The 18,686-nt window shown below is 49.8% G+C and overlaps 1 protein-coding gene and 1 long non-coding RNA gene across 2 annotated transcripts in view; one reads left to right on the forward strand and one right to left on the reverse strand.

Annotated features, from left to right (window-relative positions):
* LOC133933778 (uncharacterized) overlaps positions 1–18,686 on the reverse strand; it is a 79,467-nt gene that overhangs the window by 47,368 nt on the left and 13,413 nt on the right. The window lies entirely within an intron of this gene.
* klf7a (Kruppel like factor 7a) overlaps positions 1–18,686 on the forward strand; it is a 31,532-nt gene that overhangs the window by 7,941 nt on the left and 4,905 nt on the right. Inside the window, exons 2-3 of the mRNA XM_062380151.1 lie at positions 11,001–11,625; positions 17,158–17,281. Of these exons, the coding sequence (XP_062236135.1) occupies positions 11,001–11,625; positions 17,158–17,281 (749 nt within the window). The remainder of the gene's footprint in view (positions 1–11,000; positions 11,626–17,157; positions 17,282–18,686) is intronic.

Here is an 18,686-nt window from a genome sequence, read left to right on the forward strand (position 1 = left end):
CTGATATGTCAAAGCCTGAAAGCATAATTCTTCACAATGAAATATATTGTTTTGACAGGACAAAAATCCAGCAAGTGTCAAGGCAGACAGGCAGAGCGGCCGAGAGGATGCTGCACCCAGCTTAACTGTTCCAGCGGCCTGGGAAGTGCCCCTGTGTGATTTAATGAGACCTGTGGGAAGAACCATTCATCAGCGTGACAGCGTACCTCTGCTCCCCATTGTTCTGCTCTGGTATGTGAGGGGAGCACTGTGTGTTTTGGCCTTAATGACGGGCTGGCAACCCTTAGATTAGATGAATCTCCTGGTGCTAATTAAGACTCAAGCTGCCAGAAGACATCTGTGTTTATCCCGTCCCACGAGCGGCTCCTTGGACGTGTCTTACAGCGTTGGCCATCTTGATGTTTGGTCGAAAATGGGGATTTGTGCGTCTTGTGGGAGCTTTAAACTTTTTAAACAACTCCGGGTGTAAAATTCTTGCCTCAAAGATAAAATCCACGATGTCAAGCCATTTCTTGTTTATAATTGAATCCTAAAAACAAGAATTGAGCTCTTTGCTATAACTTATTCCTTTGACAGACTCATTTTTCTCCCTGGGGTACATGTGATAAATTCTCCTGTTCAGAGCCGAATCAATAAAAGCAAACTCTGTACGTGGGGCTCTGGGATATAAATACCAGTTTGTGACTTAACAGCATTTATGAATCCCGGCTGTGCATGTTTTTCCTCTTCTCTTACTAAACTGACGCTGTCACATGAATGTTTCACCATCCGATCCAATTCCCCCGCGCGTATTTCAGGGAAGAGAATTTGATAACTTATGCTAACAAGAACCGAGGCATCCCCGTCCTCTTCCTCAACCCTCCCTCCCTCAAATCGCCCACACCTCCTCCTGCTCTCCGGTTTACTGCTACGTGTTCCTCAGTCTATTGCCCCAGATATTATTTCATTGTAAAATGATGCCAATTAGTGAAGCCAGTCGCCGGTGGCTGTGGTCTGGCTCCTTCTCCGCTCCGGCGGGGAAAGTTATTTGGGTCGGCAGCTATTTTCAGCCTGTGATGTTGCCAGGAATACTTAAGGGAGCAGCCACTGTTTTATAAGAGAGCACATCAATAATTTTCATTGGTTTATGTTTGTGTATGTGAGTGCGTGTTTGAGCAAGAAAGTGTGAGGCGGAGGGAGGGCGCCTCGGTGACAGGGTTTATTGGGTTTATGTGTGTGTTTGTACCAGTGTGTGCCTGGTGAGAGGAAACAGGGCGGATCTCTCCAGCGCATGGTGTGTTTGTGTGTGTGTAAACTGTACATGTGTGTGCTCCAACATATGCATGTTCCTATATTGCACCTGTCGTGACCCCATCTTAATTTAAAACACATTAACTCACCAGCCTTTAAACTTTAACCCCAAATCTTAATGGAGCTCTTACTGTGGGCCTCACACTTTGCCCCTGGCATCACCCACTGAACGCTGCTGTACGTGGGGGACAGCGGTCAAAGCACACACACACACACACAGACCCACACACACAGCATCACACACACACAGCATCACACACGCAGCGAAAGGCCAAAGTCAATGAGTTCCTCGCACCTCTCTCAGTGCACATAACCGCCCTCTCCCCCACGCCGCCGAGCTGCCGAGCATTGTCAGGATGAGATTGGGGTGAGAAGTCCTCGGCCTCCTCCTGCGCCTCCTGCTGAACAGTCAGCCCCTCTGCACTGCAGGGTGAACGGGTTCATCCTGACTCGCTGCCTCCGCCCATCCGCATCACAAACTAAACTCACATGCACTCCCTCCGTCCGCCCGATCTCTTGGAGGAGAGCCCACAGCAAGGAGACGTCTTTCAATATTTTAAGCAGCTTGCTCCCGTCTTTGTCGCTCAGGTTTGTTTTGAAAGCGGCTGGTGGAGTAATGGAGGGAGCGACAGCGCCCCACCTCCTGTTTGCACGCTCTCGGATACACACCAAGTCACGGGGATGTACACACTCTTGAGTAACTGCACGGATTCACCGGCTCCAGCGTCTGAGCTAATCCACCTCGGCCTTGCAAGACTGTTCCACTGACCTGCTTCTCTTGCCACTCGCTCCCCTCCAGCCCCCCCCCCCACTGCTTCTTAGCTAACCGTGCAGCTCGGGGTCGTGATGCTGAGACTGAGGCGCTAACAGACGATGCTAAGTGTTACAAAACACCTGCGAGTCAAACGCAGGGTAAACACAGACGAGTCGCCTGGGAGAACATAAACGGAGGTGGCTTCTTATTCAGCCGCCGAGGAGCGAGTAAGAATGAAGCATTCTGGGTGTTATCGGCGCGGGCTCGGCGCCACAGTCGCACTTCACGGTGTGTGGACGTGAGCGGGGTACCGAGCGGCCCTCTGCCACTGTATGAGGAGGAAGCAGAGTTTTTCCGCTTCACTGTTCCCTTTATCTCGCCCCTCTTCGCTCCCCTGTGTTATTTTCGGCCCTCCGCCCCCCCCTCTCTCTCTCTTTCTCTTTTCACCGCTCGCCACTCTTTTGTTTCCTCGTGCCTTTTCCAGCCAAGGCCCCATTCTCTCGCCCCGGCATTGTGTGCGGTAATGAAGATTAGCCAGCCTGCCGCACACAATGGGGTCCCCACATCCGGAAAGCAGACTCCCCAAATCCTGCTGCAAGCTGCTAACCACTGTTGTAAAACCACTGTTGTCGCCGACCCCCTCTATCAACGCACACCCACGTGCACGTGTCGCTCTGGCTCCGGCGAGCACCGCCGTGTCCAAACCGCCCGCTGCACTCTGCCGCGCTGAAAGCAAATGGCTGAAATGTCTCCTGATTAGATTAGGAGGGTTTTGACGGCTGAGAGGCCGCGCTCGGCGACTCATAGGCCGATAAACAGCAGCTCACCCAAATCCAGTTAAAGAGAGACAGAGTTCCCCTCCCCACTGGGATTATAACCCCCCTCCATCCCCCTCCCATCCTCCACACCCTGCTTTCCTCATCCTGCTTTCCATCGTGCCTCGTCTTCAGTCTCAAAGTGCCTCTTCTCCTCTCCTCTATCCTATTTCACCCTCACCACCTCTCCCGTCCTCGACTTAATACCAGAACAAAGACGTTTCCACACTTTGTCACAAGCCATTTAGACGGAGCCGTAGAGGTCTTTATGTGCAGCTGCACTTGTTGTGTCCCGATGCTGAGACCTCTTCATAAAGGTCTGAGTCGAGCTCAAGGTCAGCAGATCTGCACGAGTTCAATCTGTTTACTAGTCAAGCTTCTTCCAGCGTTCAGAGGAAACATGTGTAGCTTGAAGGATTATCCACATGGGACGGAAGCAAATGTGTGTCCTGAGAACACAGACGTGTGTGTGCTCAGGATATAAAATATAATGACTTTCCAGAAGTTGAGATGTGATGAGAAGATTGATATCACTATCGTAGTTCTATCTTTAATGCATCCAGCTTTTCAGGAATGTATGTTTCTTTTAATTATTCTTTATTCAATTGCTCAATAAGAAAAAAGTTCAGAACGCTCAATTACACATCTTCGTTTTCTGGAGCTTTTGATCATTAAACATGATCTCCAGAGGATTTCCAGACAGAATGATAGAGCAGCAGTAGGACACGGCGAGAAAGTTTTAACATCACTTTTTTAACCGTTAGCTGTTTTTGAGTGTTGAGGTGAAGCGTGACACATAAGCATCGGACCCCTTGTCTCTTCTCCGGCACAGTGGAGCCCTTTGTTTATCTGGAAGGACGTAAATCCATCCAGTAGTTTATTCACAATCCTGCCAATTAACAAATGCATCAAATATAACCTCCTTGGTGGAGGGAGTTACTGAACCAGTCACATTTCCTTAAATGTGTCCTTTGATTTGTGTTGGTGTCCATGTTGTGTTATTGCTGGGAGAAGAGAGGGGAGGTCCCCGGTGTCGGTGGATGTGTGTTTTCTGTTGTGTCTGCTCGTAGAAAGCGCTGGGAAATGTCTTTCTGCTCCATTAAGCAGAGGTCACCAGGTTTTGTTGCTCTGAGTGCTCCATCATTGTGGCTTTGCTGCCGGATGAAAGCAGCTTTGAAGACCCCCCCCATCACAGGAACGCATGTGTCACGTCGGCCTCCAGGAACCGAGACGTCTTTCCTGAGGAACCGACCAACTGAACCTCACAGGGAAAGAAACAGGCAATTACTGTGTCCGAGAGCAAAGTGTTTAAATGTGAGCGTCAAGTCCAACAAAACAAAATGTAATATTCTGCCTCCAGTGCCCGTTGTGTCTGCTAGTGCAGCCGTCCACACAGAAACTGACTGAGTGTAGCGGACGTGTCAGGTTTACAACCAAACGAGCATTATTCCCTCAAACTCCATCAGCAAATTGGGATTTAACAACTGGCAGCGTGTTATCAGCTTGAAGCCCACCCTGTGTAGAAGTGCCTCAAGGTGCTGCGTTGCCAGGTTTTGACGGAGGAGCTGACGGCGGCTCTGATTATTACTGTGAGGCTAATGTCGTCTGATAAGGCCGCGTGTGTAATTAAGCCGTTTCCGTGGCGTGTTATCTGAAGCTAGGTGAGGCTCGTGTGCCGGGAGAGATGGAGCTGTTAGTCAGTGAGGAGGAGGAGGAGGAGGAGTCCTGCCTTCTTCTTCTGCACCAGGATATTTATTTTGTTTCTGCAGCTGTAGGTAGGAAGAGGCCACGGCTTCATCCTTCACCTGGAACCCAGCTCTCCTGCTCTGGGATTCCATTCTTTGTGCAGAGGCCTGTTTCCTCATCTCTGACCCGTCGGCCTCTTTCTTCTCTGGGACAGCAGATAAATTAGCTCTGTCTCTAGCCTCTAGCTCTTTCTCTTTGTGTCTCTGCTCCTTCCATCTCTGCTTGTGCCTCGTCGCCCCAGAACCCCGTCGGGGCGTCAGAAGCTCCCAGATCCCTCCTGGCCAAACACCCCCCCCCCCCGCCGCGCTCTCCATTGAGAGGAACAGGGCGACGCGAGGGCGCCCTGCTATTCAGATCAGTGTCGAGGAAAATGAAGCATTATCGCCCCCACCCCTCCTGCTCCTCCACCTCCTCGCCCCTGAAGGCAGGTCCCCCCCCCCCCCCCCCCCTCCGCTCAACCAGGAGCCGCTGATGACGCCACACTACTCTCTGAGGAGTCTGAAATCTGGGGGCCAGGGCTCTTAGCGAGTGCACGGGAAAGAGCAAAAACCCTGGAGGGGAGCTTAGGGAGAGTGTGTGTGTGTGTGTGTGTGTGTGTGTGTGTGTGTGAGGGGGGGGGGCTTTTAGAGATTTTGTGTGTGTGGAAGGGGGGGGGGGTGCAAGTATTGCTCAGCGAAGTTATAGATTACCGTCTCTGTCAGCTGCGATGGCCACCGCTGATGAGCTCCTGCACGGTATCATTTCCTATCGATTAGGCGCTGCGACGCAAACACACACACACACACGCGCACACACACACACACACAAGCTGTTGGCGAGATGGCCACTGCCTCAGGCTGCTGGTCATTTAGCTGCCACCTCAAAGTGATGGCTTGGCCGGGCTCACCAGATCAATGAGGGACATAGGCGCTCTAACACACCGCGGCTGGATAAGACACACACATGTGCACACAAACACACACATGGACACACACACACACACACACACACACACACAATATGCTCTCTGAATTAAGTGCCTGCCCAAAGTTTTCTTTAGATAAAAATGCCAAGTGTGTTTGCAGAATTACAAACAGCCACGACAAAGAGCCGTAAACAACATCAGTGTGCGTCATGAAGCTGAAACCACAGCACTGCCTGGTTGTGCGTCCTGGTTGTGCGTCACATTTCCTCATTGGAGTGAGAAGTGACGAGGTCGTTGTTCAGCCTCACCTGCAGCCACAACTGTGACTAATTGCTCTCAGGGATTTTAATCAAAGCGTCTGTATTCACACCGAGCCCGCCTCTTATTTCCTGTGACACTGTGCAATTTAAATAAAAGCAATAAACACACTTGTCAGTTGTTGAATGTGAAACTGCGGAAGAAGAGAAAACAGCGTTAATTCATCCGTGACGTGAATGTTACTCACTTTTAAAATGGGCAATCAAACCTCAGCTATGATATATGAAAATGGCCGAAGAGAGTAATCAAAATGTCACGTCGGTGCCGAAAAGGTTGTTTTTTTCCAATTTGTGGAAGACAGACAATCAAAAGCACATCAAACATGGTGTTTCTGTTGTGACGCCACAGATGGCTCACTCTCACGGCTTATACGGTTTTCTATTTGCTACCGGAACCAAGAACAACCTCTGAACATAACGTTAACAATCCTCTGAAACCATCACATCCAAATACTAAAAGAGGAAACTAGAGAACAAAGGAAATCCCTGCTGCTCCTTAACTGTTAAATATAGTTTAACATGACATTGAAGAGAGAACATGATCACGTCTGTATCATTTATGTGAAGCTTCACGTGTGAATCCATCAGCCTGGTTCAGCACAAAGACTCTGAACTCGGGCCACGGGTCAAAACTGTAAATAAAACTCTTCAAATTGGCAATTTGACATTTTTACACTTTGACCTTTAAGAAGTTTCCCCCATTTTGAGCCTTTTCTGCCGGTGAAGCTAAACGTTGCTTGGCTCCGGCTCGAGACATGAGAGTGGTATCAAGCCCCCCCCCACCCCCTCCGGCTCAGGGACCCCCCGTACGGCCCTGCCCTTGTCAACCCTGCTAGCATCAGTGCTGAATATTATTCATAGCACCTTGTCTCTATCACGGCATCTGTAAAAACTAAACACGATCATCCTAAAATTAATGAGGCGTATCCACCCCATTACATTTATCTGTTTAGTGGTGTTTTGGGCCTTCCTTCAGGGCATTATGCATGCTCCTCTGTTCATATTTATAACCCAGGCTTTTTATTAGCAACGTTGCAGGGGGGGGTAACAGTTGGGAGGCAGCCGGCGCTTTGATGGTGATGGCAGGCGGCTCGGCGCAGGCCAAATGTAAAGGGAGGTGACGTGGAGAGAGTATCAGCTGCCAGGCCAAGGGCCCCACGGAAGAGGGGAGGAGAGGAGGAGAGGGGGGGAGAAGTTAGAAGTGGAGCAGACACAGGAAGTAGAAGTGCATGAGTCAGGGCTGGTTCCCGGCTCTCAGCCTGTTTGACTTTGCGATCAGCGGATATTTGTCACCGCGCTGCACCTGCTGGATTTTAAGCCTCACTAACCTGAGGTGTGTTCTGCATGCATGATTCAGTGTGTGTTCACATTTGTGTATGTCGTGGAAAACATGAATACAAAATACACATTTGTAAATGATCTATGGGTCAGGTTCCCTCTTTCTCTGCCTCTAAAGCACGGAGCTTTGTTTAAATATTTATGTTTCTTGTGGGTGAAGACGACAAGATTTAAGTGATTTGACCTCAAGTGTCAAACTGTGAGTTTAACCTGAAACCCTCAATCCTTCTCTTAATCCTATTTGAGCTTCTGCCACGTTTCTGTGTCCAGATGTTACTCCATCCTTTGTTCTTCCCCCAATAAAAGAAGAATAAGCCTCGTGCCCCGTGCACACTTGGTACTAAACACTACAAGTGGGCCCTTATTGAAAATGTTAAAATGATGAATGGACATAAAGCAGAGCCGCCCACACATTTCGACCGGGGCCACATTTTTAAAAACATTTTTGAACAATTTATAGACGATAAGATTCATCATGAGTAATTTGGCACGTTAATTGACCGTTACATTTTAACGACAATTAATAAAAAATTATACAGCACAGCCGGCAGGGTCGCACAAATCTCCGTCTCCTGGAGAGGACAGGAACCCTGTAAACTGCAGCCGGGCGACATTTTGGATTTTACGCCTCATCACTGCCGTCAAACATCAGTTTCACCTTTGACCTTCTTTGGTTTAGTTTCACCGATCAACCCGTTACATGAGACGTTACCAGAAAAGGACAAAAAGGTCAAACTCGTCTTCATGCACACGACAACACTCGATTGATCTCGACGGTCCTTTGACACGTCACAGCGAGGAGACGCACAGGTGGGAATATTAAAATTAATGGTGACTGAATTCCATTTAACTGCCTCAATCTCAGGGTCCTGGTATTGTGCTGGCTGCCTCGCTGTCACTCATATGTCCCGGCCGACAGGGACACTGGGACGGTTCATTAGAGGACGACTGTGGCGCAAGAGTAAATACTCCAGAAGAACGCTCTCGAGAATCGGGGCACTTTCACACCTGAAGGTCCAGAACCAAGGTTCATGGTTCAGGTTCCGTCTCAGATAAAAGTTTAACACGACATATCTCCATCCTGCCGTCAGCTCCCTACACCTGACACTGATTGGTTTATAGACATACTCCATCCACTCATTCAGGATCTACGAGGTATTTGGCTCGCTCAGGAGAAATGCTCGAGTCCCACGTCAGCCGCCAAAACCAGTTTGTAAGGCGAGAAGGTGGATCTGCTGGAACTGGCTCTGGATTGTCTGGGATTATCCTCGGTCATGAAGGAATCATCCCTAAAGCGTTTTAGGAGCTGGACGCTGAAGCGATTCATTAGCACTTCTTTATCTTGGCCATTGTGCTGCGGTGCTGCTGGCTCTGGATGCGCTTCCTACACAAACACAGGAAAGTTGCACATTCACTTCAGCCCACGAGACGGGCAAATAGTGTTTATGCATGTGCGTAGGTGTTCACACTAACACACACAAGCACATACACACGAGCTGCATAATAATGCATGTGCACACACAAAGTAGCATAATTACATGCAGCTACATACAGTACACACACCCACATTAGGCTACACACACAGAAACCGCTGATCAACTGCATGACCTTCTCTCTAACAATGTTAATGTCACCACCTGGGGGAGGGAGGAAGAGGGGGAGGGGCCGTGATGGAGTGATGGGGGGTGGTTTGGTGGGGGGGGGGGGGGGGGTGAGAGAAAGAGCTCCGGATAAGCTGGTCGTACCTGCCACCCCCTCACCTGCAGCCCGTTTCATCCGTCAAACCCATGTTCTGTATGCACACGCATGCACACACACTCTGAAGTACGGTATGCATGTATGTGCGCACACACACGGGCGTGCAGGCGCAGATCACAACCTAACACGAGTGTGCACGAGCCCTCCTCTGTGCACGTGAGGCCCGTGGTTTGCCCGCTGACAGGATCCCGTTATGCCAAATGTCACACTTCCAAAACGGATTCACCCCCCGTGGAGAAAATGAAGTCAAGACCTTCCTCTGCTCCGTCTCCCTCTTCTCTCTCCTCTCCAGGCTCCCTCACCTTGTCCCTCCATCACTCTCCTCCACCTCCACCTCCGCCTTCTTCTTCCACTCAGCCGCCTCCCCTCCCTCACTTATCTTTTTCTATCCTCTTTTCCGCTCCCTTGAACTATCTCTGCCTCACACACACCCTCACCTTGGTTTGCAGTCCTCAGCGTTTTGCTGAATAAAGTCTCCTTTAACCGGCTGGTTTTTAGTGGATAATTAGCCCTCACCTTGGGAGAGGAGGAGGCCACAATGAGAGGGAAGAGGAGAAAAGAGGCTGATTTGGGGGAATAGATAGGGGGCGAGGCAGGAGGAGGACGGTAATGTTGAAAATGAGAGCGAGGGAGAGAGCGATGTGGTGTGTGCGAGGTTGAAAGACTGTGTAAAGAGCAGCTTTGTGTTATTTTTTCAGTACCTCATGGAGCAGCGCATGCTATTCCCTTCATCATGTCTCAACACCTTCAATATTTAATTGTGCTCTGAAAGGAAGAATGAAGGGAAGGCGGGGGGGGGAAGCCCTTCTCTTTGAATTCACGATGCGCTGGACGCAGCCATCAAGGAAACAGCAGAGACCTCACAGATAGAGCATGAAAGAAGTTATTTATTTCTAAAGCCGTCGCAGAAAAGAAGAAAGCATGTAGGCGTCTAGTGGGGGGGAGGGGGGGGGGGGGAGGAACCACTGTAAACGTGGTCTCGAGCAGCTTTTTAATTTGATGCCAGTATGCAAATAGCGTAAAAAGTAGAAAAACTCCAAATCCCTTTTTGTTCCTCGCAACAAGACGACTCAGAGGAGATATCACGCTCCCTTAGCAACAGACCCCCCCCCCCCCTGCAAAAAGAAAAAAGCAAATGTGGGGTTTTATATTTAGATGGTGCAAACAAGGGGGGGGGGGGGGGGGGGGCTGCAAGATTGTAAATGTCTCTGATGTGCTCTGTCTGTACAACCTTATTCCTGATAATGGAACAAGCTACTCTGTCTGTCAGTGCCTATTTACACACAAATGAAGTGGCGAGCGGCGGGCGCCCGGTGGAGCTGCTCGCCTCCATCCCAGCTGTCAGAACGGGTTAGTGGCGACACGTGAAACACAACGATCCCGGGATCAAACCACCGCCGCCGTCCGTTCAGACGTAATGGCTTCATCCTTGGACACCGAGCGTCTCCTTCCCTCGCCGGCTCTCCTTTTAGATCCTTGCCAGCTTGTTGCAAAGTAATAGACTTCTCAGGATGCCAGTTCACACGAGTCGGGGATGCAGTCTTTTATTTGCCCTCCGCGGGGAGAGGTGTTTGGTGTAATAGGGATGAAGCCGACCATAACTGTGGCTGAATAAATCTTCCTATCTTGGCTCGGCGGAGGAAGCCGGTGCACACATGGCTTGTCAGAGCTCCATAAAATGTTGTCTGATAGGAGTTCGGTGCTGTTTAGGACTTCTCCTCCCGCTCTCCACTCACCTCGCTTCTGTTCCGCGCTACAGCGGCTGCAATCAATCAGTGTGTAATCAGGCGTCTTGCCGGAGCTGCCAGGTAATCCTGGCTGTCTTGGAGGCTATCTGCGTGTGTGTGTGCATGTGGCAGCTGGCAGAGCTCTGCTAGTTGCCGGTCTGGGTGAGCGGATGGCACCATGCAGATTTCCTCTCCACGGCGTGTGAAGGCATATCAGAGGATCTGAAGCCTGTTGAAATGGTCGAGTGGGGTTTAAGAGTGAGGACGGGTACTTTCAGAGCAGTTGGCCCAAAGCGTGAACTTGCCTGAGCTGAATCTAAATGGAGTGTTTTCTCTCTCTCTCCCCCGCAGACCTGCTTGGAGCTGGAGCGCTATCTGCAGACGGAGCCCAAGCGTCTGTCCGAGCTCTTCGACCAGGACCTGGATGGTCTCCTGACTCCGGCCTACTTGAAGGAGGATGGCGAGGAGGAGCTGACAGATGCTCTGCTCCCGGGCCCGCCCAGCCTCCCGGAGCCTCCGAGCCCTCCGGTGATCCTCTGCCCGACACGGAAGAACCTCCCCTCCACCGGGGCAATGAAAAGGGACCTCAAACTCAAGAGCCAGGGGCTGGAAAATGTAGAAGGGATGGAAGGCGTCCACCAGGCCCAGCTGAGCGCCGTCACCTCCCTGACACCCCCGTCGTCACCAGAGCTGGGCCGCCACCTGGTCAAACCCAACCAGACACTGACGGCCTCCGCCGACGGCACGCTCACCCTGAAGCTGGTGGCCAGGAAGGTGGGGCTCAGCGCGGCCCGACTGGTGGCGGCACACGCCCTCCCTGTCCGGATGAAGGACGAAGAGGAGGGGGCCCCGTGCACGATCGGGGTCGGGGAGCTCCCGGAGAACAAGAAGAGGATTCACCGCTGTCAGTTCAACGGCTGCAGGAAGGTGTACACCAAGAGCTCCCACCTGAAGGCTCACCAGAGGACACACACAGGTGAGACGTCCACACACACACTTGTTTGTGAAGGTTGTGAAGCAGCTCTTGCATTAAAACCAAAAAAAGGGAGTTCAGCTATTTTGTCTTTTAGCTCTAATGCCTCAGTTTGCATGATCAGCACAAGGGAATGAAATGCACAGGCTCCTCATTCAGTATGTGCATTCATTTAGCTCCAGGACCGGGTTGGACTCGCAGCTCACACTAATGTGCAGTAATTTGTGTAAATGTGTGGACTTGTTTATGGACGGGAGAGACACAAGGTTAGGTTATCTGTGAATATGAGCATATTAAGTGGTGCACGTGTCTGTAAGTGGTTCTGAGAGCGGCTCTCCAAACCAGAGGCCACCTGCAGAGCCTGGGTATACAAACTGAAGTAGTTTCGGTTTGAAGTCGATCTTATCGTCAATAAATATGGTTACTTTCAAAATGCCAAACGTGTGGCTTCACACCGGCACTCATAAACCAGTGAGTGACTTCACGGTGATGGTTGATACTGGTTGTTATGAATTGACACTGATCGTTGGTGACAGTTTAAAGTGACTCAATGCTGAAGGTAACCAGTCGCTGCACAGTGCAGAAGACACTGTCAGAATGTCTGTAACCGCACTCAGAAGCTGAAGGAACAGACGTGAAAGCCCCGTGATGCACCTCTGCTTTTCTTTCATGTTTTTCCTGACACCAGTTTTCTTTTACTGGTGGTTTTCTCCGTGCTGATCCAGGACGGGTCCTCCTTGTCAAGGTTCTTCTCAAGAAGGAAGAGAGGGGGAGGGTTCAGGAGCTATAACTCTCGCTCTCTTCCATCTCAATCCCAAACCACTCAGACCCCTGTCGGGAGCTGTCCTCCGTCTGAGTAACTGCGCGGTGATGGATGGATTGACCTGGATAGGCCGCCATTTCCCCGCTTTATTCCAGGCCCTCTCGTCCTCTACTCTTCTCTATTAGTCTAGGTCAGTGCTTCTCCATCAGAGGCTGGAGACTGATTCTGCAGAGGCGGTAATAAGATCGTTCTAAGACAAGGGGAATATGTTTCAAAGACAGCGGTGAGTTATAATCGAAGACGGCGGGTCGGTTAGAATGTACCTACAGGTCGTGTGCACGCCAAACACGTGTGATGACAACAGGAAACTAGACCGTGATGAGAAAAGTGCAAACCACGGCCATGGCCCCACCTCCCCACCAGGGGCCCCAAGCCGGGGGGGGGGGGGGGGGGTCCCCACTGCATGCACAGTGTGTGATTTGGATTTGTCTTTTCTACTGAGATGAATATTGACACCTGATGGGCAGCGGCGGCTCGTGCTCACACAGCCCAGCATCACAAATGAAAGTGTGCTGGACGGCCATCTGGCAGCTGGTTCCTCACGTGGAGGTGATACAGCAACCAGCGTCCATCATCCTCAATGAAGTTACAGTGACTGGAATTAGATTTGTTCGCCCCCCCCCCCCCCCCCCCCCCAACCTCACCGTCTAAATCCCCGCACCATTTGGTTGACAGATCACCTAAGCTGTCAGACATGTGACGTGTTTACTGGTGGCTCGGGCTGGCTTGTGTATTTCGGGGGCGTGTGAAGAAACTTGTCAACATGTACATGTCGAGGATGATGAAAACACGCCACATGTGTGATCACACCCTCGCCAGTTCACACCACAGGGTTTGGCGTCAGTCTGACTGGGACTGAGGAAACCAATCATCGGTTTTGCCCAGTATGCCGCGCCTGCAGCCCCTGTTGTTAAACTGTGTGCCAACTGGGCAAGCACTGGGAGACCAGTGGCACTCGTAGATTCCACTCATCACCCAACCAAGCGGTTTCAGAAATATCCTGAAAAGTTTGTTTTCTGAATTCCAGTTCTATATATTTGGTTGAACTTGCTTTTTATTAGCAGTTGTTTATCTTATCTTATAAATTCGTAACAATTTTATTTTTATAGATATGGGTAAATATATTTTATTCCCTATAATCCACACGTCAGGCTCCATTTCAACCTCGTAAAAATTGTAAAATCAAATGACACTATTTAAATGACATATAATGTGTCATACTTCCTCCTCCTCCTCCTCCTCCTCCTCCTCCTCCTCCTCCTCCTCCTCCTCCTCCTCCTCCTCCTCTTCAAGCCTATCATTGTTACTTCAGGTGGTTTGGATAAAAGCTTCTACGCAAAGTGCATCCGTGTTGTTATTCAAACCGCGACGGGGGAATCATAAAAGGAAGGAAATGTTGACGCAAGATCACAAAAATAAAACCCAGCAGCTGAGGAGAAGGCAGAAGAAGAAGAGAGGAGTGACGTGGAGAGAAACAAAGAGTAGGTGAAGGCAGAAGAGAGGATGGGGAGGGGGGGGGGGGGGTTGGTACAGTAGAGCGACCCTTTTCAGAAAAAGACAGCAGTGCCACAGGCTCTTCCCCCCCCCCCCCCCCCTTCACTGAGCCATTATCCTGACAAGTTTAAAGATGTCATTACTCAAATCCTCTTTTTCTTAGTTGTTATTTCCATAAATTACCGACGGAGAAAAGGCAACGATTTAATCTGGAATTAGACGAGCTGAGTTGGGATGACAGTGCCCTGTAGAGCTTTCTGTGAATAGGCTTATGGCAGATAAGAAATGGTACAATTCGATTTTGGGCCGGGTGAGGGAACGGGTGAAACACGACGACTGCTGGGTTATTCTGTCTCTCCTCTCCTCTCTGTCTCTCTCTCTTACTGTTTCTAATCTCTCCCCCGCTCTCTCGTTCTTTTGTAATGTGTCTGTGTGCGGACGTCTCTCTCCCTCTCGTGCTCTTATTTTGACACACACTCTAGAAAGTACATATATTCAGTAAAAACATTGAGATGAAGTTGTTCTAACCGATGTTACATAAAAGATATTTCATATATAACACAGGTTGTTTTCAACTTGGATGTCACGAAGTTTCCTATTTAACCTTCACTCCACATTAAAAGTCTCTAAATTACAGCTGTCGTTAGAATTTAGAAAATCAACTAAAGCTCTGACACGCGGTAAAGTACCAAAGTTACAATACTTACAATTAAATAATCTATTATGTAAATTACACAATAAATAATTGAAGTTATGATGATGGCTCTTGTTAATAAAGACATTCAGCTATCAGCCATACACTCTCCTCCTTTCCACATCCTTTACTCCTCCATCCCTTCTCCTTCCTCCATCCCTTCTCCTTCCTCCTCCTCTCTCCCTCCTCCTCTCTCCCTCCTCCTCTCTCCCTCCTCCTCTCACCGGTCGCCCCAGCCTATGAAACGCAGTCGGAGATCCTCTCTAATGACCCCAGAGACCCGGGTGCCCTGCTCGGCTCCGGCTAATGGAGGGAATGCAATTAACTTCAACGCTGGCACCTGAGAGGCTACGGCCAGGGCGCGCATGCATCGGTGTGTGTGTGTGTCCTTGTGTGTGTGTGTGTGGGTGTGTGAGAGAGAGAGGGCATTTGGAAGTAACAGATTACACATAATGGGATTACAGGGACTCAGGAAACACCCGGTTATCAGATTACAGATGAGAAGTATGTTTATTTGATTACAGTAAAAAAATCAGAAAGGTTTTGATTGCACATGATTTCTGAGTTGTCAGCTCTGACGTGCGTCTGATCAAATAAACGAACAGTAAATAATAAGAGCAGATTCTTTGGATCAGAGGAGAAAATAATCCACTTAGCTCCCTGGTCGACATCATGTGTTCTACAGGCACAGAACCCAGAAGCAGCGGAGCCTAATCTGATTATGTTGGCGAGTTGGGGATAATCCACGTGGATTAGGAAGCTGACGGCCATTTAAACTGCCAATCAGTCATATCCTGTGTAGCATTGTGAAATAAAAGTTTCAGCCCAGAGTGTGTGTCTGTTTTTCAGAAAGCGAGTGTGTACCTACGAGAGGGAGAGTGTGTGTGTGTGTGTGTGTGGTGGGGGGGTTGTTGCTAGGCAATGGAGGGCAGTGTATCGTTGGAGGAGTCGGTAGCTGAGTGGTTGTGTACTGCTGCAGGCTCTGGTCTCTGAGTGCCCCTCCTCCCACCCCTCCACCACCACTACTACCACCGCCGCCATCACCACCCCCTCCCCCTCCTCCCCCATACAGCTCTACCGTTACCGTCGCTAGGCAACTGCCTCCGTGCTCTGTACCGAGCTCTGTAATTGGCCGGCGGCGCGGCAGCGTGCCGTCGCCAGATCCAGCCAGCTGCACCGACTCTGCCTCCTCATGTTTCAGCACACACACAAACCCACCTCCCCCTCCACTTCTCACTCACACACACACCCCCACCCCTTGCTCCCGTTGCCTCGCAACACAATCAGGCATCCCTGCCTCCCGGGACTCTGATTGGCCAGAGCCGGTCGGCCCGGCCTGCTGTTGTGGTTGCTTCTGGGAAGTGAAGCAGTTTGAAGGGATGTGTGGAGAAGGGGACCGGGCTAATGTCTGGATCTCCACCCTGATTCTGATCTACATAGAACTGAATCAGTGATCAGCTTGTTCTCACAGGTGTCTCCTCCTCGTCGCTGACTCCAGGTCAGCTCTCTCACTCGTTCATTTATCACCTGGTCACAGCTGCAGCCTGCACCTCCTCTTCTCAGCATCGAACCTCCCTCCTGCTGACGGAGGTCTGTGCCACGCGGCTGCTGGAGCGGGTCACGTGTCACGAGTCCATGTCGGTGACATTCAACACAGTGAAAACCCAGGAATGTGCTTTGAATTGGAACACACACACGTAATGTAAATGTTATGGATCTTTCTGAGCTTCTTCCCTAGAAGCAGATTTGTAGATTTCCACGACAGTTGGCACAGACACACCACAAAGCTGTCGTCACACAAAGCAGAGGAGGTATTGATTCCTTCTGATAATCACATTAAGACACTTTCTGAGCCGCAGCCACCGGAGCGGAGCCGGTCACTGTGTCAGTAGTGTGTCTGTGTGTGTGTCTGTGTGTGTGTCTGTGTGTGTGTGTGTGCTCAGCCATGAGCCAGTGGTCCAGATGGGATGTGAGTGATGCAGGTGACACATCCTCGGAGCTGGACGCAGCTGGCACATCGTGGCTTCTTTGCCATTACGCCGTGTGACTGGCCTAATTATCACCACCCCCCCCCCCCCGGCGGCATATCTGCAGTCTCCTCTGCCTTAATCCACTTCTGCAGCACTTCTCTCCTACTCCACTTTTCCCTCTCCTGGTCTCGTCTCACCTTCTGTTCTCACTCTCTCATTCATCCACCTTTCCTCCCCCGACACACACACACACACACACTCCACCTCTTCTCTCGCTCCACTTCTCTCTCTCCTCCACTCTGCATGTTCAGCAGGATTGGAGACCAGTGGGAGCTTCTCTATCCCAGTGTTAAACATCGACTTGGTCTCTTTCCAACCTCTAAAAAATCTCTATCTGTGAAAAAGAAATTAATATGCAGGACACGGTTTTTAAATTTGCAGCGCACATCAACTTAAAGCCGGCAAATATTTGTATTTATGATTTCTCATAAACAACAACTAAGCGTGTGATTGGTCGACGTGTGATCTTCTCTTCTCTGGTTCTCTGTCCCCAGGTGAGAAACCGTACAAGTGCTCGTGGGAGGGCTGCGAGTGGCGATTCGCCCGGAGCGACGAGCTGACGCGGCACTACCGCAAACACACCGGCGCCAAGCCTTTCAAGTGCAACCACTGTGACAGGTCTGTCAACACACAACTCTCCCTCCTCTCCACTCGCTTGCATGTTGTTCTGGGTTGTTTGAAGAACTTCCACTCGCACAGCGGGCCGCGGCTCCCCCCATTGTGTATAGTACACAGTTTGGTTTGGTGCTATAAGAAACGCTACCAGATGCTGGTAACACACCCCAACGTGTTTGATACTGACCCACTTTGGAAGTGTGCTGGTAGGATTACTAATGTGTGCTCCTCTGCAACACACACACACACACACACAGGACCCAACCTGCTCAGTCTTTCAATGGGAATTGGTGGATCCGCTCTATACACGCATCAGAGCCGCGAGCAGAATATTAATGGTGAACCCTCTCACATGGTGAAGCACGGCCTCGGTTTGGAGGCTGCGTTCACACGAGGACAGAGGTGGGAGCGGCTTCTGGAAGTCCTGAGCACCAGCACACGCCACTGGTCCGGAATTCTAATTTGAAATGGTCTCTTGCACTAGTTTGTAGTAAAATGATATGATTTATAAAGACACTTTGGGTTTTTTAACATTCCTAGACTGGGATTTTCATTAGGTTTATTATTTATTCAAACTGGTTGGACTTTTAGAGGAAAACTCTACTAAGTTAATCTACCGTGACCCAAAATACAGGCGTGTGTTGGTGTAAACAAAGCCTCGGGCTGACGGCTCCACATCTTGATTCTACGTGGTTCGTATCAGTCACATGACTTGACTTCCTGTCTGGCGCTGCACGGGGCACTTCCTGGTCGCGGTCAGAGGTTCTTGGCTCTGCTGCTCTAGAGGGTCGACTCTGCCCCTGCTTCTTAATTACTCTCCCTGGCTTCTGTTTCATTATGAAGCACAGCAAAATGTCAATTTGCCGCGGCGCCGCCGACGAAATCATCAAGCATCCAGAGGCCCTGGCTCTCTATAAAAAGATCGGCTCGACTCCAGACACAAGAATCTTTTCTTCTATTTTAATTACATCCCTCTGTCTGAGCCGTCGCTCGCTGACACCTCTGGGGTCTCTGAGCAATATTGTCTGCAGGAGCCGCCAGTGTTTAAGGCAAAAAGACCTGCGGTGAGAATGTGGTTCAAAAGGTCATTTTGATGGTATTACACTGCAAATCTATGGCTTTATGAAATATGACTCTAAGTCTTATATTTCGATTCCTGCTGCACTAAATATAAACACTCATTCTCTCAGTATCATGAAGCCACTGAGTGGAAAAGACACCAGTGATCATCTATCTCTCTAGCTACATGAAAAGAGCGTGAGTGTATTAATTACATTTAAAAAAAAAGTGTATTCAATTTATAGCATTTACATTTTATTATCTTTTACATTCACATTGAATTTTGTCAACATCAAAAGTAAGTTGATTTCATTTACATTTATTTAGATCTATTATATAATATTAGGGA

The sequence above is a fragment of the Platichthys flesus genome, chromosome 22 (genome assembly GCF_949316205.1).
Source record: "Platichthys flesus chromosome 22, fPlaFle2.1, whole genome shotgun sequence".
Taxonomy (NCBI): Eukaryota; Metazoa; Chordata; class Actinopteri; order Pleuronectiformes; family Pleuronectidae; genus Platichthys; species Platichthys flesus.